General features: G+C 45.8%; 2 protein-coding genes across 4 annotated transcripts in view; one reads left to right on the top strand and one right to left on the bottom strand.

Moving 5' to 3' along the window:
* KCNG3 (potassium voltage-gated channel modifier subfamily G member 3) overlaps positions 1-2,222 on the bottom strand; it is a 41,222-nt gene extending 39,000 nt beyond the window's left edge. The window contains exon 1 of one of the 2 annotated variants that reach the window (XM_046663162.1): positions 994-2,222. In XM_046663162.1, coding sequence (XP_046519118.1) covers positions 994-1,658 — 665 coding nt within the window. In that variant the 5' untranslated portion in view covers positions 1,659-2,222. The remainder of the gene's footprint in view (positions 1-993) is intronic. The other variant, XM_046663163.1, reaches the window with a different exon arrangement.
* Positions 2,223-2,474: 252 nt separating this feature from the next.
* The window catches only part of MTA3 (metastasis associated 1 family member 3), a 186,658-nt gene continuing 166,551 nt past the window's right edge, over positions 2,475-22,581 (top strand). For both annotated transcript variants that reach the window (XM_046661216.1, XM_046661215.1), the window contains exon 1: positions 2,475-3,212. The gene's annotated coding sequence lies outside the window, so the exon portion shown is untranslated. The remainder of the gene's footprint in view (positions 3,213-22,581) is intronic.

The following is a 22,581-nucleotide window of genomic DNA, read 5'->3' as shown; positions in this document are numbered from 1 at the left end:
AGGCAGCAACCTTATTTAAAAAATGAATGGAGGGGGAATCTTAACACAGTATCAAAGGTAAAACAGAATATACAGTTTTGTGTTTGTGCTCAAAGAGGCTGTCTCCCTTGAAGTCCAACTTTACTTTGTTTATTCCTCCCACCACATATGCAAAATAAACTCACCAGAACTGAAAACAGAAGTTATGTTATCACTATTGAAAGGTAAGCACGATCTAAGGAAAGATTAAAATATTTTCCTCTCACCCTAGTAAAGTGAAAATAAAAAACATTACCTACTCCAATACTGTTTTAAGATTTAAGGCAGTTTAAATTTTTCTCCCTTCCCACCCTTCAGATCCCTCTGAGAGCCACAGCGCGAATCTCTGGTACCAAGTGGTGGCCAGGTGCTTTGCTGCCAACTCCACACTTTGCAGGAAAAGAAGCGAGCAAAGGGCACAGACATCTATTATTGAGAGTCGATCGTTAAGTTAATCTCCTTTAGAATACAACAATTCCATTAGAGCACATACTACGCAGAGAGCATAGAACGTGTGGGCAGTGTATAGCAGACCACATTTCAGATAGCAAGACTTCATCTATTCAAATATCACCAAAAATTGGCAAATAACTCAAATTGCTCTTAGTCCAAGGCTAAATTGTTGAATACTAATAATAAAGTTTATTAAAATATAATTAACCGGCTGCCATTTGCTCAAAAGTAAACTAAAAAGATGAGAGGCTTGTTTATCTCTCTCTGCCCCTCCCCATCCTGGCGATTCGCTCTCAAGAAGGGGGTCAAGTGTATAGACCCGAGCAGGCTTATGTCCGGGAAAAGAGGGGGGCGGTAAAGGATCAACCCGTCTTTTGGCGGGCCGCGCCTGGGGCCTTGTTGGGCCCTGAACCCAGCCTGGCTCAACCTCCCGGAGGCAAACAGGACGGAGACGGGACCGACGGACGGGACGGACAGACGCGACAGGACGGACGGGACGAGCAGAGAAGCAGTGCGTCCTACCCGGAGGGCTCCCTCCCAGGGCCGGCGGAGTACCTGCTCCGGTCATCCAGGCTGCGGTTGTCGGCCGCCGCGGCGCGCCAGTCGGGCAGGGTGCTGGCGCACAGCACCACCATGGACACGATCACGAACACCACCGACACGCTGGCCAGGATCTGGGCGGCCAGCGACGACGTGGGCTCCTCGAAGGTCCGCCGCATGCGCTCCAGCCAGCGCCTGGAGGGGGCCGCCTCGGCACCGCCGGGTCGCGCCTCGTCGCGGCCCAGCGCGCCCGGCTCGTCGGCTGAGTAGAAGGTGTAAGTGTCGGACATGCGGTCGTCGAGGCGGCGCTGGCAGCAGTACTCGAGGTGCGCGCCCTCCAGGCCCCAGTAGATCATCTCGTTGTAGAAGGAAAGCTCGCACATCCGCGGCGCGAAGCGCAGCTTGCCATGGCCGCGCACGTAGAGCAGGATGAAGCCGAAGGCCTCCGAGTGCCGGTCGAAGAAGTACTCGTTGCGCTCGCGGTCGTAGTCGTCGCACACCTCGAGCACGTCGCGCTCCGAGCGGCAGCCGTGCAGCCGGCTCACGCGGCGCAGCGGGAAGTCCTTCAGCAGCTCCCGGGACAGCGAGTACCGGGCGCCGCCCACGTTCAGCACCACCGAGGCCGCCCCGCTGCGCCCGAAGGTCATGGCTGGCCGCCACGAGGCCCCGAGGCCGAGGGCGCCGCCGCCGCCCCCCGGGGTCTGCCTGTCTTGGGCCGACGGGGGAGCGCGCCGTCGGGGCCCGCGGTGCTGTCCGGCGGGCTCTCCCTCGGGGCTCCGCTCCTGCCCTTCGCTGGCTCGGGGGCCACTCGGCTCTAGCCTGCTCGGCAGCCCGGCGTCACCGCTAGCAACGCTCCCTCCGCGCGGCGGTACCTGCAGGTGGCCAGGGAGTCCCCTCCGGCTCCAGCGCCGCGCCCCGCTGGCCGAGAACGAGGCTGTCAGCGCCGCCGCCTCTCGTGCCCGGGGGATGCCCCCTCCGAGGCCGGGGTGCCCTTTCAAGGCGGCGGCGCTGTCCCCCCTGAGGGGCGCGGGCGCCGAGAGGAGGCGCCGATGCGGGATGGCTCCGGGTCCCCGGCGATCCCTCTGGTCGCGGCTCTGGCAGCCGCCCCGCCGCCGTCCAGAGGCGAGAGGCAAAGTGAGCGGGTTCGCAGGCGGAGAAGAGCCGGCTCGGAGAGGCGGGGGCGGGGCCTCCTCGCGGTTCCCCCTCCTCGCCTCGCGGCCCCGCTCCGCTCACCTCCCTCCGCGCGCCGCCCTCCTCTTCCCACCCGCGCCCGCACCGCCCGGGCTCGCTCGGGCTGGGATTCCCCGGCGCCCCGCCCTAGACCTCGGGCTCCCCGCCTCGCAACGCCGTCCTCCCGCTGCGCTCCCGCCCGCAGAGGCCGGGAGAGGTCCCGGGGCGGGGATGCGAGGACCGGGGAGCCCCGGTTGGAGGGGGGAGCACAGCCCCGCGGCCGGGGTGCCTGCTCCCGCGTCCCTCCCCGAGCCATTGGGATGACTTGGGCAGCCCCCAAAGGTCCTTTTAACAGCCCCCAAAGTGAGGCGACAGGAGGGTAAGGAAGGGTGAGGACTGGAGTGCGGGATTTGAGGGGCAGGGACAGACGGCGTTGGGAGAGCTTTTTCCAGAAACTATCCGGAACCCATCTCGGTTTCTGAGACCGCCCCAAAGGATTTCTTAGAGAAGGCACCCCAGCAATCGGTTTTCTAGTCTACTTTGCTCTTCCTCTCCCGGTGCTGAGATTCACGTACCGCGTGCTCTGAAGGCGGCCACACACCCCAGCAACCAGCCTCGGGGCCTCGCTGCCGCCCGCCCTCCCGCGGAGGGGAGCGGCCCTACCCCCGCTTTCTGGGGCGTCAGTCCTAAGAGGGCGCCTACGTGCAGTGCGCCTGGACCCTCTCGTGACGCTCCCTGTAGAGTGGGGTGAAAGTCTGGGGAGAATCGCCCTGCCACTGGCAAGAACAGAATTTCCCGTTGCCTTCGTCTGCATCTCCTTTTTTAAGGTCTTGATTTCCCCCGTGCACCCCCGAGTCGGCTGCAGCACCGGCCCTTGGAGCTTGAAGAGCCCCGAACTGCCTCGCGCTCTGGTCGATGCCCAGGGAGTGGGTTCCACCTTGCCAGAGACGATTTTAAACTGCTACCCGCAATTCACACGACATCCGACACCGGCAGCCCAGCCCACGCAGTGCCCGCCAGAGGCGAAACAGGTGAGTTGTAAGGCAAACGATGTTAAATGCATAAACAAATGCTGGAATTAAAAATAAGAGTCGGGTGGGGTGGGATGCGGTCATCTGACCTCATAGTAACCCAGCTGGTTACTGGGAAGGGTTTTACTTTGCCCTTCACTTTTTGTAATGTTGTAGGGTTGTCCCGTGCCCACTAGAGGTCACCATAAAGAGTCATTTTGCTAGTGTGGTTCTGGTGTGGATTCCTAGTGAAAAAGCAGACACTAAAAATTGGAGTGATCTCTCTCACAAAGTAAAATCACTCTGGGTGGTTTTTTGAGGAATGAAAATCTCTGTAAATTGTTTATCCCTAGTCTTGGATAATTTATCTTAAAAGCACTTAATGTGATTAAAAGCTCAAAAACTGGAGTTGTTTGCTAACTACTAAACCGGGAAAACATCCTGAAGGAAATGAGTTTCGAGACAGAATCGAAGGCGGGGATGGTCATGAGCAGGCAGAGAGAAAGAGCAGAGCATTCCAAGTAGCAAAATCCCAGATGTGGAGGATTAAAATCGTTAAAGAAACTAATGCATTTGCTTGGCTGAAAGATGGGGATCTCAACTGCAGAATTCAGATTTCATCCTATAAGCAATGGGATACCTGAAGAGTTTAATAACAGAAATGGCTTGATGAAAGCTTTATTTCAGGAACATTCCTTTACCCTTTGGTTTATTCTAAGAGGGCTATTTCTGCAACCGAACGGGAGTCCCACCCCTAAATGTTTGTAGATGAGGAAGGGTCAGTTCCGAGAAGCAGGGAGACCAAGGACTCAGCAGGGCTTGGAAATGGATTTGTTATAGGATTATGAGATTGGAGAAAAGTTTGCAGATGTGAGCCAAGAGAAGAGCCTGGCTTCACACCAGCAAGAGCCAATTCCTCTGGGAGTTGTTAAAAATAGTTTCTAGAAGCATCACAAGCAACAGAACACAGAACAACTATTCTGTTGATTATTTGCTCCAAGATTACTATATGTATTTCCTGTGTTCTCTATCTGAAATCTCTTGAAAGTCGATTCATTGAACCCATTGAAGAAATATCACATATTAAATTAAATTTGAGTTTAGGAAACAAATTAATTTGACGACAATACACTTTGCCTCCTAGGTATATTTTCATAAAATTTCTCAGAGAGATAGATTTAAATCATTTCATTTGTTTCAAGAGTAATATTCTTATTTGGTTTTAATATCATCAACTACTGCAGCAGCAGCAATACCCAAATCATTTTCTTAAACAAAAGAAACAGTAAGATGCAGAAACGATTGGCTTGTCTCCAACTAATCTGGTTAGAAAGCATTCCTAAAAACAATTCTATCCCTTTGTACTTTGAAAAGAAGATTATGTGGAGAATTATTACATCTAAATTCTTTTCTGGATTCTGGATGATATTTTGGATCTTCATATATAAATCTTTAGAATGCATTAAAATGTAAAGGCATCAGGCAGAATTTTAGAATTTGAAGGAACTGTGAGATTTTCTACTCTTAATTTATTAACCCATTATTTAGAAAGGAGTAACAAGGTTTCAGAGATATGACTGTGCCTTGCCCAGCAAGGTTCCCCGGCTGGCAGTATCATGGTAAAGACGAGGCTGGAACCAGGTTTTCTAGTTTCGAACTCTAGTCACTCCATCTGCAGGGCCTGCATTGCTGTCGCAGCCTTCTGTCTCATCTCTGGGCACTCCAGTTCTTTTCTCCCTCTGTGAACCCTGTATTATGCCACCGGACAGCTCTCCTGTTCATTTTCATCAAGTCATTCCCCAGTTCAAGAACCTAAAAGATCTACAAAATTACAAATTGTCCATACAGTAAAGTCCAAGCTGATTGTTAGGGCCCTCCCTCAATTCACATCCTGGCTGCACAACTTATTTGCTAAGTGTCTTGGAGCAAGTTCCTTAACATCTTTGAGCCTGTTTTCTCACCCATAGAACAGAGAGAATGATTGCTCTATCAGAGGGGTGATGTGAGGATTAAATGAGATGGTGTGAGGGTGGTAAATTGCTCAGTGCATGACAGTGGAAAAATCTCACTTCATGTATGCTTCCACTGGCCCAAACAGGCCATGCTCATCCTCATTCTGGGTTCTAAATGAATACAAATTGGATGAGTGAATTGATTCATCTAAAAATATGACCAATCACAAGTAACCTGAAACATCAAACATTCAGTGAAAAGTTGAGACCCTTATGCTACTGAATCTGGGTTGAACAGAGATTCATCCAACATTTTGCACTGCATGACTGGATGTGTTCAGGGACTCTGAACACCTTGCCCCAAAGCTTTATAAATTGAAATACCCTGTGGGCACTACTGGCCCTTGCAGCTTACTTACCAACTCTGCTTTAAAAAGCCCTCGCTCTGCTGTTGATGCTTATTTCCAAGTGTTTGTGTTTAAACCAGTTTATCTCTCAGCATCTGCAGAATCAGTGGATGCTTTAAAGAGTCAGTTTTTTGAGTGGAAATGTAGTCTTCCAATGTCTCTATTTTTATATAAATAAAAGACTCTAATGACTTCGCCCACTATGCACAAGTACCCCTAAGAAGGTTAAGCTGCAACTTTCAATAAACTGCCCTCAGAACCATCCTACCACATGGACCCCATTCTTAAAGGGGAGAAGCCACCAGAGGGACATGTCATCCCCATCCCACACCAATGTCCTTGCCTTTTTCTCTGCTCCAGAACACTTAATGCTCTTATGCAAGCAAAAGGAAGACTATCTTCCTTAGATCTCCACTTTGAGAGGGTCACTGTGTAATCATTATAGAGGAAGCAAAATTTTACCTCTACCCTCTTAGGATTTTCAACTGGGCCTGAAAATTAGAGTGATATAACACCGACTAATGGAAGAAAAGCATACAAATTTATTTTATATAAGTTTTGCATGACACAGTAGCCTTCATAAGGAAATGAAGACCCAAAGAAGTGGCAGAATCTAAATGCTTTTATACTATGTTGAACAAAGAGAGAGAATAGCGGAAAAGTAAAATATGTGGGGCGGCTAAAGGAAGACAAGAATTGTTTTAACAAGGTCTGTTGATACAGAATTCCGTCAGCTTCAAATTCCGGTCCTTGATGATGAAAATGGTACTTTCCTCCTGGTACAGGGAGGACATCTTCCATATGGGGTTTTTATCTCCTGCTTTTACGAAGAAAAGGGGGAAGTCAGAGCACCCTTCTTGTACCTGATGTTTTTGTAAGAGCTTTTAGTTCAAAGTAATCCTTATGCCAAAGCGGCATATTCTGGGGTGGCATATCCTGCTCCCCTTCATCATTAGCAGCAAAAACATTTTTGGTACCATTACAGAAGGGCCCCACTCTCCTTTATCGTCACCCAACCCTCACTCCTGTCCTGCTGCTGTGTTGAATTGTGATGTGGTGGCCCTTCTCCCCACCACCACTCTGTGTCCCTTACTCCTTCCAGTGACTAAGCGCCCTTTCTATGTGGCACCACTAGCTCAGCTTTCCACAAAAATACTCTTACTATTACCCTCATTTTCCAGATGAGGGAATGAGGCCGCAAGTGGTTACACTTGCTCAAGGACCCACAGCTCCCAGGAAGTACTGGACCCAGTACTGAAACCCAAAGTCCATGCAGCCTCTCTTGCCTCCCATGCTGACCACCAGCTCTCCTCTCTACCAACCATCAAACACCCCAGGGGAGGGAGGAACAAGTTAGGTAATACCAGAAGAAGCAATCTGACAAATTTTGAATGTGGGTCATTCTACAAGATAGCTAATCTTCAAAAAGTCAGTTTCATATCCTGAAATATTGAAGGAGATGATATAATGTCTAGTATTTGCTTCAAAATAATGAGGGGGAGGGGCAAGTGGGTGGGAATATAGAGGAGACAAAATTGGCCGTGTGTTGATCATTGTTGAAGCTGGGTGATGGGAGTTCATTATATTAATCTCTCTCCTTTTGTATTTATTTCAAATTGTCCATAATAAAAAAAGTCAAAATGAAAATTGTAAACCTTGAGCTTTATTTAAACTTATTTTTGAATGTTGACAGTTATTCCTTCAGTCTGAACCAGAATGCACTCTTTCATAATATTTTTTTTTTTAAGATTTTATTTTTTTCCTTTTTCCTCCCAAAGCCCCCCGGTACATAGTTGTATATTCTTCGTTGTGGGTCCTTCTAGTTGTGGCATGTGGGACGCTGCCTCAGCGTGGTTTGATGAGCGGTGCCATGTCCACGCCCAGGATTCGAACCAGCGAAACACTGGGCTGCCTGCAGCGGAGCGTGCAAACTTAACCACTCGGCCACGGGGCCAGCCCCGACTCTTTCATAATATTTATAATGAAGAGTCCCTTCAGTTTCTCCAGAGTGTAAAAAAGCTCAGCACACATTTGACCATGTCTATTAAAATTTTAAATGCACACACCCGGGCCAGCCCCGGTGGCCTAGTGGTTAACTTCAGCGCACTCCACTTTGGTGGCCCAGGTTCACAAGTTTGGATCCTGGGCTCGGACTTACACCACTCATCAGTGGCCATGCTGTGGCAGCAGCTCACAAACAAAATAGAGGAAGATTGGCAACAGATGTTAGGTCAGGGCGAATCTTCCTCAGCAAAAAATAAAATAAAATGCACACATCTAGTGATCTAGCAATTTTAACACCAGAAATTTATCCTACAGATATAGTCACATATTTCACAAAGACATACATTTAAACACCATTGCATCATTTTCAATAGCGAAAGTCTAGAAACAACCTAAATGTCCATAATTAGGGGACTGATTACTTAAATAATGGCATATCCTTGAACCTAGTGCTGTTGTTCATGTAGGCTCATATGGAACCATTTCTAAGCCAAATTGCTAAACAAAAAAGCCTAGGTCCTGGGCTGTGGGCTAAATTATTCCTTCTTTATGTTAAAGATATGTAGATATGGATATAGATATAGATACATGATAAGATTTCTGAAAGGATACGTAAAATACAGTTATGGGTGGCTGTTTCTTGGTTGAGGGACTGGGAAGTTTAGGGTAGATATGAGACCTACTTGTTATTGGTTATTGTAAACCCTTTTTTTAATGGAGTGCAAGGATTATGTTTTCAGTTTAAAAAAATATTGTTGAAAAAAGAAAGAAAATCTCAGCACGTATCCTCCTACCAGATTCTCTTTATCCTCAGGCCCACCCTTGCCGTGTTCTGCCTCCCCCTCTGCTCAGTTATATCTGGGGCCAAGCACCTGCTGCTCCCTCTGCCTGGAACATTCTGACCCAGAGCATTACGTGACTGACTCCTTCTTGTCAGTCAGTTCTCAGTTCAAATGTCACTTCCTCAGAGAGGCCTTCCCTGATCACCCATTCTAGCATATCAATCTATTTTTTTTATTCCCTATTACTATTAAAAAAAATCATCTTGCTCATCCGCCTGTTTCTTGTTTATCATCTATCCTCCCACCAAACTCTGCTCACTCCCTTGGAGAGCAGGGACCCAGGATCTAGTTCAGAGTGGTGTCCCCAGCTCCTAGAACAGTGCCAGGCTCCTTGTTGAAACTCAATAACTATTTGTTCAGTGAAGGAATGAATGATTATTACTGTTGATTACAAGAATGTTCTCTGAGTGCTGAACTGGCAGTATCAGTGTATACATACATTGAGGCTGGAATTGACCATCTTGGGAAATTCAGGCTCTTTCTGAAAAACCACTTCAATTTTGTTAAATGGTTGGCATACTAGCAGAGAAGATCTTGGCACTGCTTTCCCCCTGTGCCTACAGTGTGTGCCAGCTTCCTGGCATTTAAAAGCACTGCAGAAGCTCTACTCGTTCAGCAGACCCCAACCCTGGGCCATTCAGCACCCCTATGTTCCTCACCTACAAGATACTTTAGTTAGAAAACTTCTTGGAATCAGCACTAGTCGTGTCTGGGTCCCATCATGCACCCATACCTGTCCCTGGAGGAAGGAGATAAGCTGGAAGCAGACAAGGGACTACAAGGAAAGAACTGTCCGCCATTGAATCGAACACTTCAAAATTGTTACCAAAAAGATAAATAATACTGTCCAGAAAGGATTGGATGTGGCTCCAGGAGGTTCTGTGTGTCTTGGCTCAGGAACTACAGGGAACATGGAAAGAAATGGAAAAGGCTGTCGTCCTGGTGGTAGATTGACATCTCAGACACCTCACTGCCTGATTGGGTGCCCAAGATCAGGAGAAGAAGCTTTCCAGTACAGCAGGCCTTGAGCCCAGACAGGAAGGAGGTGGAAGAGCCAAGCAGAGAGAAAGGGATTCCCCCACTCTGCCCCTTATTACGTCACAGGGCGTATTCAAACAGCCTGAGAGAAAAATCAAAGATGTTTTCAAAGTGAATGAAAGTTCCCCACTGTGTTTTATCCATTCTGCAAAGATGAGAGCAGCCTTTATCAACGTTAATGAACCAAAATTAACTAGAATAGGATTCAGCTTTCGAAAACACCTGCTGTTCTCATCCTTCTGTCCCTGTAACAATCTATTTCCCTGCTCCACCATCCCAGCCATCCTCCCCCCACACCCCGCTATTATTTCTGCCTCAGAGGAAAGATTGGGGCTGGGGTTGACTGAAGCAAAGCGTATGGTATTCCTGGAAATGATCTTCTCATTGTAAATGCAACTAAAATAGCATTGGCTCCGCACTTAATAATTGATATACTCTTCAACAGCCATTGCATTTTTCTTCAAGGTACAGGATTTAAAATACAGACCATTTTTCTCCAGTTCTTATAATAATCCAGTTCTGGTGTATGTGATCCCGTTACCCTTCTATGGTTAAAAAAAAAAAAACCCACGGCCATTTGCCTCAGTTTTCCATGAGTCACGTGTTCTCACAGGTTAGCAAAAAATAACGCTCTTAGTGGAAAGCTGAGAGGTCCAGCAATCTGGAAGATGTGCAGTTTTTAAAGGAGGTTTGGAGCCGATGCAATTAGGTTAGTGGAAGCCTGTCACAGGCCCGGGTCAGAGAACAGAGCCTATGGCTCAGTGAAAAATGCTGAAGTGACTGCCGGCTCTAATTCCATGTGGTCGAGCAACATCGGGTCCTGTCCCCAGATAGGACCTTCCTCTGCCTGCGAGGAGCCTTGTCCTCTGCTTAACATTTGTTGGTGCCTTAGGTCTTCTAAGTAGGATTTTTCCTTTATAGAGAAAAGTAATCACAAATAAAAATTTTTGTAGCAAAGGACACTGAGAAGCTTTTTATCCCCTTTCGCTAGCTCCTATCGTGATGAATGAAACTGCAAGAACAATTAGAGCAAATGTCAGTGTAAATCTCCAAAGAAAGAAGAAAATAGGCTTACCAAGTTTCCTTTGATGATGCCAAGGCATTCTCTTCCCCGGTTATAGTGTGTATTTAACTTCGATAGTGTCAAGGGATTAGCAAACACTCGATGACTATACCAGTGGTCTGTCTCAATAGCAACAGACACTTATGGAAAGGAGAAATTGTGAATATAACTTCCATTGAATCAGCATTAGTCAAGACTTTCGATTTATAGTTCATTGTGATTTCACCCTAGTAACCAACTCAAGAGTGATATTTATATCCTATATAGATTAAACATTACTGAGACATCCCCTTACTTATAAGACCCTTAAGGAAACTCCAGTTTTAATGGTGCTACTCAAACAATCAATTCTCCCAGACTGTGAAAATGTGAGGTATACAAGTAATATTGCCACTTCATTTGATTCAGTCACCATGGTGTCCCCTAGGAGAATGTTCACTCTGCCCTTACTTCTAACTTGCTAAATAATCAACTTGGCACATAGGAGTGGCTGGCATTTCCAGTTACCCCTTCAGTGGACACCCCATTTTGTCTCTACCTTAGGAAGAACCTTGTTACATGTTTAAGGAATTTTTTGGATGTTAAATTGTAGTAATTTATATTGCAAAAACCAGTTGGGATTGGAGGGATTATAAGGGATAGAATAACTACTTGGAATACATTGTTCCTATTCAGAATTTGACCGAAAAAGGATTTTGCAGTCACTGAGCTCGAGTAGGTCACTCTTCTTGGTTTAACAAATATCCTTAGAACTGAACATTTCAGAGGCTAAAAAAGAACCTTCCTGAGAAGGCCACTAGGAGGCATAGGAAGAAAAGAGCAGAGACCACACCCCAGGAAAAGGATGGACTCAAAATTAAGAAGGCAGTGGCCTCCTGAGGCCATCTGGCCGCTGGTAACACCAACCTAAAGCTAGCAAGAGACCCAGCTCCATGGAAAAATATAACCAGGCTTATCAGGACCCTCAAAGTATTCTTTGGATAGCTACACAGGACAGAGAAAAGGGTAGAACTTCCAGAGCATAGAAAGAGGGACATTTGGAAAATTAAGCCCAGCTGACTTGAAGCCCAGAAGATGAGTGCTAGAGACAGTGAGCTGGGAATCAGGGAGAACCTGAGAGAGTCAGAGAAGCAGTAGGATGGGCAGGCATCCCAGGCTGGTCTGAGGGGCAAATGGAGGCTAAGGCCCTGGAAGGATCTCAGACTCCCATCAGACCCAGGCATGCTGGTCCCCCTCCTTCACCTCAAGTTGAGAGACAGAAGTGAGAGCTTGAAGAATCCCAGGTCTGCAATAATGAAAATTGGGCAAATCATGGTTATCTTAGGACAAGAAAATTGTGCTCCGCTAGCTCACCACTTCTATGCTATTTGTAAAAAATCTATACTTTTACATTTTCCTTTGTATATACATGTGTGTGTTTATTTTAAAAGCCCTTTCTGTAAAACTCAGTCTGTGTTTGTTAAGCTGAAGGGAGAGGGCTTTTTGGCCATACTTGAGCTTCTGGGCGGCAGCAGCAGAGATAAATTATAGGAAGCACCATAAACACTGCTCCTTTTTCCTTTGATCTAGGCTTTTTATTAAGCACAGAAAATGGATATATATTCGTGAAACTCAAGCCTTTTCTGTCCCAACTCAACCCAGCTTTCTAAATGTCTCTCTCCTTCCCCAACAATGGTTTTATAGAATTCTAATTTTTACAGGCTTACAAACCCAAGGCAAATGTTATAGTTTTATTTTACAAAATGGCAATACCTTTATTTAGGAAGGAAAGAAATGTCTGCAGAAGCTTAAGTCTAGGATTGAAATAGTAAATGTGACTAAAGAATCTAGTGGTAACAACTTATGGACATCAGGCCAGCCAAAGCCCCCCAGTACATAATTGTATATTTTCAGTTGTGGGTCCTTCTAGTTGCGGCATGTGGGATGCCGCCTCAGCACAGCTTGATGAGCCGTGCCATGTCTGCACCAAAGATCCGAAGCGGTGAAACCCTGGGCCGCCCAAGCGGGAGCGTGCAAACTTAACCATTCAGTCACGGGGCCGGCCCCCCAGCCAAAGCCCATTTAAGCAGCCTTAAATGTAGAGAGAAAGCAAAGGAGAGAATGAGTAGTAAGGTATTCAAAGAAATTAGGAAGCCAAAATGGAAACAAAAGTAGGCCTATGCAAAAGTATAGCACACTTTACTTTAGGTCAGGAAACAGCAAAGCATGAAAATACAGTTGAGTTGAGCACACCCAGTACTCAGATCTTAGTTTCTAATACCATTCTCCAATAAAAGAAAGCAGGGCTCCTTGGAGAAATGGCTGATTCTAGAGCTGGGGTAGGGAATATACACGATGAAACTGGAGTATCTTGTAGTGCCAGAAAGTAAGGAAGTGCTAAAACAAACAAACAAAACCACCACAATGATGGCGGTATGTCAAAGCAACAGAGGAGCAAACTGAAACAGCTTCCAATGGCCAAAGCTGGAGGAATTTGAGCAAAAAAATAAAGTAGCATTGGAGTATAACCCAAAGTATAAAATAAATATCCATGAGTCCATACTGATAGAAATAAATGATTGAATGGATAGATAGGTAGGTAGGTAGACAGACAGACAAACAGACATATGGAGAAAAGACAAGCCTCCCATGCAAAATAATCCTAAATAACTCGTGTGGGTGCTCCACCCTCAAGGAGGTGGAGCATAACTTCCCACTCCTTAAGTGTAGGTTGTTCACAGTGACTTCCTTCCAGAGAGTGCAGTATAGAAGGGTGGAAAAAACATTGACTTTACAGTGGAGGAAATTGGCAAACTACCTCAGCAAAGCGATCAAGGTCAACATCACCAATGATGTCATGTTAATAGTAAGTATCCCTTGATATGAGGTGATGAGAATGATGCTTTACTTCTGTGGTCTTCCTCCCCAAAACCCATAACTCCAGTCTAATCATGAGAAAAACATCAGACAAATCACAATCGAAAGACATTCTGAAAAATACCTGACCAGTACTCCTCAAAACTGTCAAGGTCACCAAAAACAAGGAAAGTCTGAGAAACTGTCACAGCCAAGAGGAGCTTAAGGAGATGTGACAACTAAATGTAATGTGGTATTCTAGATGGGATCCAGGGACAGAAAAAGGACATTAGGTTAAAAAATTAAGGAAATCTGAATAAACTATGGACTTTAGTCAATGACAGTGTATCAATATTAGTTCATTAATTATAACAAATGGACCATCCTAATGTAGGTTGTTAATAAGTGAGGACACTAAGTGTGGGGTATATGGAAACTCTTTGTACTGCTCTCTCAATTTTTCCGTAAATCTAAAATTGTTCTAAAAATAAAGTTTATACTTTAAAACATGTAGTTGACTTCAAGAAAAATGCAAACACAAATCAGGGTAGCAGATTCATGATAGATCTCAAAAAGGAAAGGTAAGTGTGTTAGAGACACTTTTAGTAGGAGTTGCCTGAGGATCTGACTGTTCCTCAGTCTACCTTGATGGCCCCTGCTCCTGTCTCTGCCCCTCAGTCTAACGTTTGTGTTCCAAACCCTATATATGCAGGCCCTCTCTAGACCTTCAATCCTTTTTCAGTTGCCCAGAGGACATCTCCATCTGGATGTTCCACAGGCACTACAAAATCAACTTGTCCTAGAGCAAATCAATGACCCTCTTTATTTCCTATCTTGTTTGTACCACCACCCACCTGCATCTGTCTACCCAGCCTTATGCCTTAAGATGCTGCCCCATAAGCATAAGTGAACAGCTGTGTGTTATGACAGGCTTCCCAGAATTGGTTCCTCAGTGCTCCATTAAATCATTACCTTTGCTTGTCTCGGGCCACTCTATTATTGGCTCTCATCCATTCCTTGGTTCCTCTTCTGTTTGGCATTTCCTCTCTGACATCCCAGCTCCCTAACTCTGGCCTCAAGTCCTTGACTTTGATAAACATCCCATGCCTCTGTCCTGGCATCTCCTAGAACTGACAAACCAGTGACAAAGCCCTTATTGGCATCACATCTCTGGGACTTCCTGTAGTAAGCAGCCTGTAAGATGACCCCTCAATGATTTCTTGGGTAACCACCTCCCCTTGAGTGTGGACTGGACCTAGTAACTCACTTCTAATGAATAAAATACAGCAAAGGTGTTGGGATGTCGTTGCTAAGATTAAGTTATAAAAAGACTATGGCTTCCATCTTGGGTGCTCTGTCTTTCTCCCTCTCTCTTGTTTATTCACTTGAGGGAAGCCAGCTGTCGTGTCATGAGCTGTACTACAGAGAGGCCCACATAGCAAGGAACTAAGGTCTCTGGCCAACAGTGAGAGAGGACCCGAGGTCAGCCAACAGCCATGTGAGTGAACTTGCAGGCAGATCCTACCCCAGGGGAGCCTTGTGATGACTGCAGCCTTGTGAGAGACCCTGGGTCAGAGGCACCCAGCTAAGCTGTGCCCAGATTCCTGGCCACAGAAACTGAGATAATAACTGTTGTTTTAAGTTGCTAAGTTTTGGGATGATTTGTTACACAGCCGTAGGTAACCAGTACACCTCTCAAAGCCGTGTATCACCTTCATGAGCAACTCAAACTGAGTGTAGCCCAGTGGCACACATGCATAGCAGATATCATTACACAAGGCCATGGATCCGGGGCACACAGAAGGAAAGAGTGGAGCTCAAGAGTAGGCAAAACCCTTTCCTTCTCATTGATTCAAGCCAGTTTGGGAAGCCCTTTGTCAGACTGGCTAATCTAGGCTGGCTAGTTGCCAGATAATTGCACCTGATTCCTCTAAGGCAGCCGATCAAGCTGTCCAAGTTCCCAGTGCAAATAGATTATTTCCTAACCTTTCCACTGTGTGGTGGAGGCCAACTGAGCAGTCTTCCTAATCTTAAACCCAAGTGGGGAGACAGAGAGAGAGAGAGAGAGAGTTACAACTATCCTGCCTCCCTAACTCAGCATTAGGATCATAAGGGGTTACTTGCTGCAGAATATAAAATATCTGTGTCTCCAGTTTGTGTAAGAGTACAGTCAGAGCACTGTGGCATCTCTGGAAGGGTTGGGGCAGATGAATTGTGGCTCTTGGTATGGGGCTTGCTCTGGAATAATGTTGCTGTTTGCATCCACTTTCAGGAAGGAGTGATCAGCCCCTCTGGAATGAGATACCTAGGCAAAGTACTTGGCAGAATTGGAGGTCCCACGCTTCTGGCTCAGGGAAGGGCAGGGAACCAAGACGTGATCTTAGTGGTGAAATAGAGACTGGACTGAGCCTCTACTCTTCTCTCAGGTCCAAGCACAGCCAGGTGAAGGCAAGAAGATTCAGCTCCTCTAGAAGCACATAGACCCACACTTTATGGTGGGGATTCCTCAGACCCCCAAGGCGCCTCCTAGAGCCTCCTAGGAAAGTGGTAAAGTGTAAAAGTAGCAAACTGGGACTCTGCCAAGATTACCACTGCCTGCTGTGTGTTCCAAACTTGTACGCCTTTTCAAAACCACTTCCAAGGCTCAGCGACTTTGAAAACTTGTCCTACTCTTCTGCTGTAGCGTCTCCCCTGCTGGGCGCCAGCACCTAACAAACGGAAGCTTGTAAGGCTTCCTGAACCAGGGTGTGGTCAGGTATTTGGATAATAATTCATGTGGTAATTTTCCCTTCTCTGGAAACAGGTCCAGTTCAATGCCTTGCACATGGGGAGGCACCCGGAGGTCTTACCTGCTTCTCCTCCCTGCTCCTGGCTGGGGCTACCTGATAGGGGTTGACAGCTGGCCCAGCCTGGGACAGCTGCATTCTCCTGCCTGTAAATCTGGAGCATTCAATGAATTGATGTTCAGCCTGAGGATTTGGGGAGCTGAATCCAGATTATTGCCCTAGAGAAAGTGTCTATGACCTCTAGCTGCTGAAGTCCCTGTAGCTATGCTAGTTCCTATTCTGTCTGAGACTTGATTACTTAGCTCCTTTTTTTCAATTCTAGAGAAGCCTTGCACTAAACTCCCAATAATATTTTCTTGCAACCAAAAGAAGCTTAACACAAACTTCAATATATATTTATTGGGCATCCTTTCTGTATAGTTACGGTGCTAGGCTCTGGGGCTTTGGGGATGCAAAGATGAGTTTTTAATCAGTCTTTATCCTAAAGGGATTCATAGATCAATCTATATTCCTTGAACTTGGCCTCAAAGTGCTAAATGTGGGCCGACACAGGTTCTCTTCTTCCCTCCCTGCTGCTGGACTCTGGACAAGGCAATGGCCCAGCTTCAACCAAGGAGATAAGACAAGCCGTAGGGGATGGAGGAGTCCCAAGAGGAGGGAACCTGGCGCCTAAATGACCTCAAGAAGCGGAGTTACTTGCTGACCCGGACACTCATCTCGGATGTTATACCAGAAAGAAATCAGCTTTGTTCTTTAGGCCACGGAATTTTAGGATTCTCTTAGGAACAGTAACTTAGAAACCTGCTCTCCTGACAACTAATGCAATCACCTCTCCATTAACAGAGACACTATGTTGTCATAGCCTGAGGTGGCCATCCGAGGGTACATCTTCAGCCAGGGCATGCTGACTCCAGCAAAGGTGACCCTGGTTCTATATTGGAAACTCCTCAAGCCATCGAAAAAACAAAACAGTCCGTGGGTTCTGCGGACTATTCCTCTGGTCTGATTCCTCTCTTTCCCACAACTGCCCCTTGATTGGCCTCCTGAGAAAAAGCTTTATATTCACCAGGAATGGTTGCAACCATCATTTGGGGAAGTTTAAGGCCCTCTTCATCCCTGTTTGTATCTTCACATATGCTGACCCAAGATTTATACTAGAGATAGAGGCCTCCAATCTTAGGGTGGTGCCACTTTGTCTCAGATTCTGGAAGAACTAAGGCCTTAAAACATTGTATTTTGGCACTGATAGAAGAGGGGAAAAAACCTATCTGATTATCAAAAAAAAAAAGAGGAGCCTGCAGTAAAGACACCTTCCAGGCCTAAAGGGCAACCTTCAACATAAAGACCCCAATACTCTATGACATATCATTGAATTACCAAGGCCTGAACCCCCTTTGGTCTCTGGAGGGTGAGGCATGGCAGTTACATTGAGTCCTACTACTTCTGCATGTCAATTTCAACCTCTCCTTTGCCACAGAGAAAGAACCACCATGTCAATCAATGATTTCCTGGGGAACCAAAGTACCCAGGGACTCCCATTGCCACCTGAAGAAGTTCATTGCCAGATAAGTCCACCCAGACCTAGAAATCATTGCCCCAAACTAGTGATAACACCACTCTGATACCTACAAGCTCCGTCACCCATATACAGCTCCAGAGAAAGGCAGGTACAGGAGTGGCTGCCTAGCCCCATAGATGGTGGTTTGTGCTTCTGGGTAAGGCCAAGATTCATGGCTCTGCCTGTGTTCCACACTTCCCTGGCAACCTCAAGGGTGCTGTCAAGATGATTAACACATTCCTTGGAACTTCTATTGGCTCTGTCAACACTCAGTGTGCTCTGCCGTGTGAACCCAGACAAATGACAAGTACTCTGAGGACAGCTGCATTCACCCTCATCTCTGGGTACCCTGGAAGATGGCGCATGCTAGAATTTGTTTCCAAACTCCCGCTACGTCTGGACTATAATTCTTTTATTTTGTTCATTCTGCCATTTAACATTTATTGAGAAATTCCTATGCTCTAGGCACTGTTCTATTATCTGAGGATACGGCAGTGAACAAAGTGAAGTTTCTGTAGCTTGGGAGCTTACATTCTAGTGGAGAAAGGGAAATGATACATTAAGAAGTAAATATAGACAGCCTACAAAATACCCATCAGTTCTCCTCAAAATTTTGAAATAAAATTTAACGATAAATTTTAAGTAAGTATACAATATGTCAAGTGCTGATAAATGCTATGAAGAAAAAGCAGAGTCAGAGTGACGGGGTGCTGTTTGAGATAGGGTGGTCAAGGAAGCCCTCTGCATTCAGTAGAGACCTCAGTGAGGGAAAGGAGTAAGGTGTGAGGATTTCTGGAGAAGAGGGAAGGAGGCGTGCAAAGGCAGCAACATGTTTAGTGTTTTGGAAGAATACTGAGATCTGCTTAACTATGTCTCCTTGTAGTCATTCCATCTGTCCTGTCCCTCTCTTCCTTCCTCCCTTTTTCTCCCTTCTTTCTCTCCCTCCCTTCCTCTCTTCTCTTTCTCCCTCCTTTTCTTCCTTCCCTTCTTTACTGAAACTGTGTGTTGGAAGGAGACTGTCTGGATATGGTCCTGAGACTGCTCATACGTAGCTATGAACCCTTAAGGCATAAGTCTTCTTGACCTCCATGGTGTTGTAGATAGACTGACAAAGATAATACAGGTTTGAAGAGCTCAGAGAATGTCTGTTGACCCAAATTTCAGTCTTCTCACGTATTTCAAACGCTTTTTCTTTTTATAAAAAGTTCTGTTTCTTGATAAATAAAAATGTCAAGGGCCAGCCTCAGTGGCCTGGTGCTTAAGTTGGGTATGCTCTGCTTCAGTGGCCCGGATTCAGTTCCTCTGTGGGGACCTACACCACTCATCTGTCAGTGGTTATGCTGCAGTGGTGGCTCACATACAAAAAGAGGAAGATGGGCAGCAGATGTTAGCTCGGGGCGAATCTTCCTCAGCAGAAAAAACAAGTCAAAATTCTTTTGTGGGGGACCGGCCCAGTGGCGCAGCGGTTAATTTCGCATGTTCCACTTCGTGGCGGCCCAGGGTTCACTGGTTTGGATCCCGGGTGTGGACATGGCACCGCTTGGCAAAAGCCATGCTGTGGTAAGTGTCCCATATATAAAGTAGAGGAAGATGGGCATGGATGTTACCTCAGAGCCAGTCTTCAGCAAAAAGAGGAGGATTGGCAGTATTAGCTCAGGGCTAATCTTCCTCAAAAAAAAGTAAAATTCTTTTGTGGAGGGGCTGGCCAATGGCATAGTGGTTAAGTTCACATGCTCCTTCAGTGGCCTGGGGTTCCTGGGTTCAGATCCCTGACATGGACCTACACATCACATGCTCATCAAGCCATGCTGTGGCAGCATGCCACATACACAATAGAGGAAGATTGGCACAGATGTTAGCTCAAAGACAATCTTCCTCAAGCAAAAAGGATTGGCCACAGATGTTAGCTCAGGGCCAATCTTCCTCACCAAAAAAAAAAAAAAAAAAATTGTGGAATCCCAAGACTTCCTTTCCTTTCTTTGCTAAGGCCACATTGTCAGTGGGAGTTCATTATGCCCAGATATTATCACTACATGTTAAAGATTCATCCTTCCATGAGATAGCATGAGCTCTCAGATTGGTCTCAAATCACTGCTCTACCCACAGGAGGTGGCACAACTTCACTGGCTCATGGTCTTGATTTCTCAAGCTCCAGATCCTCACCTGTCTTTAGGTGCCAAGGGCCATATGACAACTTTCCACCATTTAGGCAACTGAGAGCCGAAAGAGAGAAAGCCTTTCTGTACCTCACCTTGCCCTATACCCCGGTTTTTATTTCTAATCTGAGTTTTTGCCAGTTTCCCAAATGACTGACATCAAGAATAACCTCACTCATCAGGTGATTTTTGCCTCCTACTTTTTCTAGTTTTTTTTTTTTTTTTTGCCAGATCTTAACTCTTGGCCTTTAGATAGCAATGGTGTGAGACTGCCCATGAAAGGATCAGCCATGTATTTGAGAAACACCTAAGGAACTTCACCCATCTGAATTTCCCTTTCAAACAACTGGGGCCATCAAGACTAGGCAAAGAATGGAGATGGGCTGATCCATGCCTATAAGGGCCAGGAGACAAAGAAGATCTGAAAGATTTAAGAGCACTCAAAAAAAATGCTGCAATCTAAGGAGTCAGGCAGAGAGGCAAAAATCTCACAATGAGATTATAATCAGAGACAAGAAGATGGAACTAGCTGGCTTGGAAGAGAGAAGAGGCAGAGTCTAGATTTGCTCTGTCCAACATGGTAGCCACTAGGCATATAGGACTCTTGAGCACTTAAAATGCGGCCAGCCCAAACTGAGATGCACTAGTTTACACCTATACTACACTAGATTTCAGTGTATATTCAGTGTATATAAACCTGGAACAGAAAAAGAATATAAAATATCTCATTAATAATTTTTATATTAATTATGTTCGATCAAATACAATTTATAATGATTCTGTTTATATTGATTACATTGACTGTTGAAAATAATATTTTGTATCTATTTGAGTAAGTAAACTATATTATTAAAATTAATTTCACATATCTCTTTTACTTTTCTTAATGTGACTACTAGAAAATTTTTAAATGCATAGGTGGCTCCCATTATTGGGCAGTGATAGTCCTGACTGTAGGCCCTAGACGGATCTCCTGAGGCGAGGAAACAAAGCAGCGGGACCCTTTCATAGGGAACCTGAACCCTTGCCCTCAATAAAGAGGCAAAGGTTAAGAGCAACACCCCTCTCAGTCTTCCTCCTCCCAGAAGGAGCTCAGATGGAGTCTCTCTACCCAGTTTGCTTGGTGGAGGACCCTAACAAGTTTGGGAGGATTCTTAAGGTGGGGAGCAAATTCTCATGCGGCCGTACCCTCTACTCACAGTCAACCTGGAACTAGCTCCATCGTTGACCCCAATACACGCCAGTACCCACCCTAAGTTACTTGATGGGTGATTAGGTTCAGTTGCACATAATAGATAAAGCCCAAAATAACAAAAGCATAAGCAAGACATAACTTTATTTGTCTCTTAAGAAAAAAAAATTGAGAGAAATAAACTCCTGTTTACACACTGTTTTTTTGGACTTCATCTATTATACGCGACTGAACTTAGCAAGAAAGGTTGCATTCATTTCTATCAGTCATCTTGGCCCAGGAGACAATGAGCTAATGAAGGCAGACAGCCAGATAGAAGGAATCCAGGTCCTGGATGACAATGGAGCTATCATTTGTTTATTGTCTCACTGTTCAAGCAAGCTATTAGAATTCCACGTTCTAGGCAGAAGAAAGGTGAAAAGGGAGGGATTAAGATCTTTTCTTTCCTTTTAAGGAGACTCCCCAGAAGTATCATACAACACTTCTACTTGCATTTCATTGGCCAGAACTTGGTCACATGGTACACTTAGCTTCAAGAGAGGATGGGAAATGCCTTTTAGATAGGTGAATTGCTGCCTTGAATAAAACAAGGTCCTGCCACTAAGAAGAAAGAGGAAAATGAATGCTGGCATAAGCAACACATATGTACCCCTTGAGTACATACTGATGACCTGCATCGCTCTAAAAGGACCCACAGTTTGGTTCTGCAGCTTCCAGCATGGGCATGTAGACAAAAGATAAGCCACAGAGCGTTGACCCTCCAAGGATCTCCCCCTGGACCTCATACAAATGGAGGGAGCATAGAGTAAATCAAGTTTGTGTACAGGGGCAGGTTGAAGACCATCCCTAAGGCAATCCTGCCTCGATGGCAATTGGGTGATTAGGAGTATATAGTGGTCCCTCATGTCCCACATTTGACCTCAGCACAGGTGTCCCAATCTGTGACTTTATTAATTCATGTAACCACATTGCGAGAAAGGCAGGGGGCAGCTGGCCTCAGGGACAACTGGAATCAGATTTGAGAATGCCACTTTCTCTCTGCATCATCTGCATCTTTGCTTCCTGTTGCAGAATGGCTTCTGCTGCTCAGCTGGAATTTGTCTGCCAAATCAGCGTCGGAGCCTCACATCTACCACTAGAAAGAAGCAGCACCTTCCCCCCTCTCTCTGGCTGGAAATTTTTAAATGCCAGGGGAGGGCTCTGATTGGTCCAGCATGCATCACAGTCCTTTCTAGTCACGGGTAGAGTCAGGTGAAGGAGGAGGAGCAGTCCATCTGTGGAGGGACAAAATAATGCCCATTACCGCCAATAGTGGGCGTTAGCTTTGTAGAAACCTTTGCTAAAATGAGAGGTGAAAACGATATAACCAGAAAAAGCATTTTCCCTTTGTTGTGAATTTTCCACCCCAACTTGATGTTTGCCTTTTAGTTTTAGCTATTCAATAAACACTGCAAAGCACCCACTTTGTACTAGACGCCTGTGCTTTTCAGTATCCTTTCTTCAGTCATGGTAACAGTTGATTCTGTTACGGCTTTCACTAAATCCATTTCAGTCCTA

This window comes from Equus quagga, chromosome 5, assembly GCF_021613505.1.
Source record: "Equus quagga isolate Etosha38 chromosome 5, UCLA_HA_Equagga_1.0, whole genome shotgun sequence".
Classification (NCBI taxonomy): domain Eukaryota; kingdom Metazoa; phylum Chordata; class Mammalia; order Perissodactyla; family Equidae; genus Equus; species Equus quagga.
Note: the sequence above shows the minus strand (reverse complement) of the source record. Positions and strands in the feature narration are given on the sequence as shown.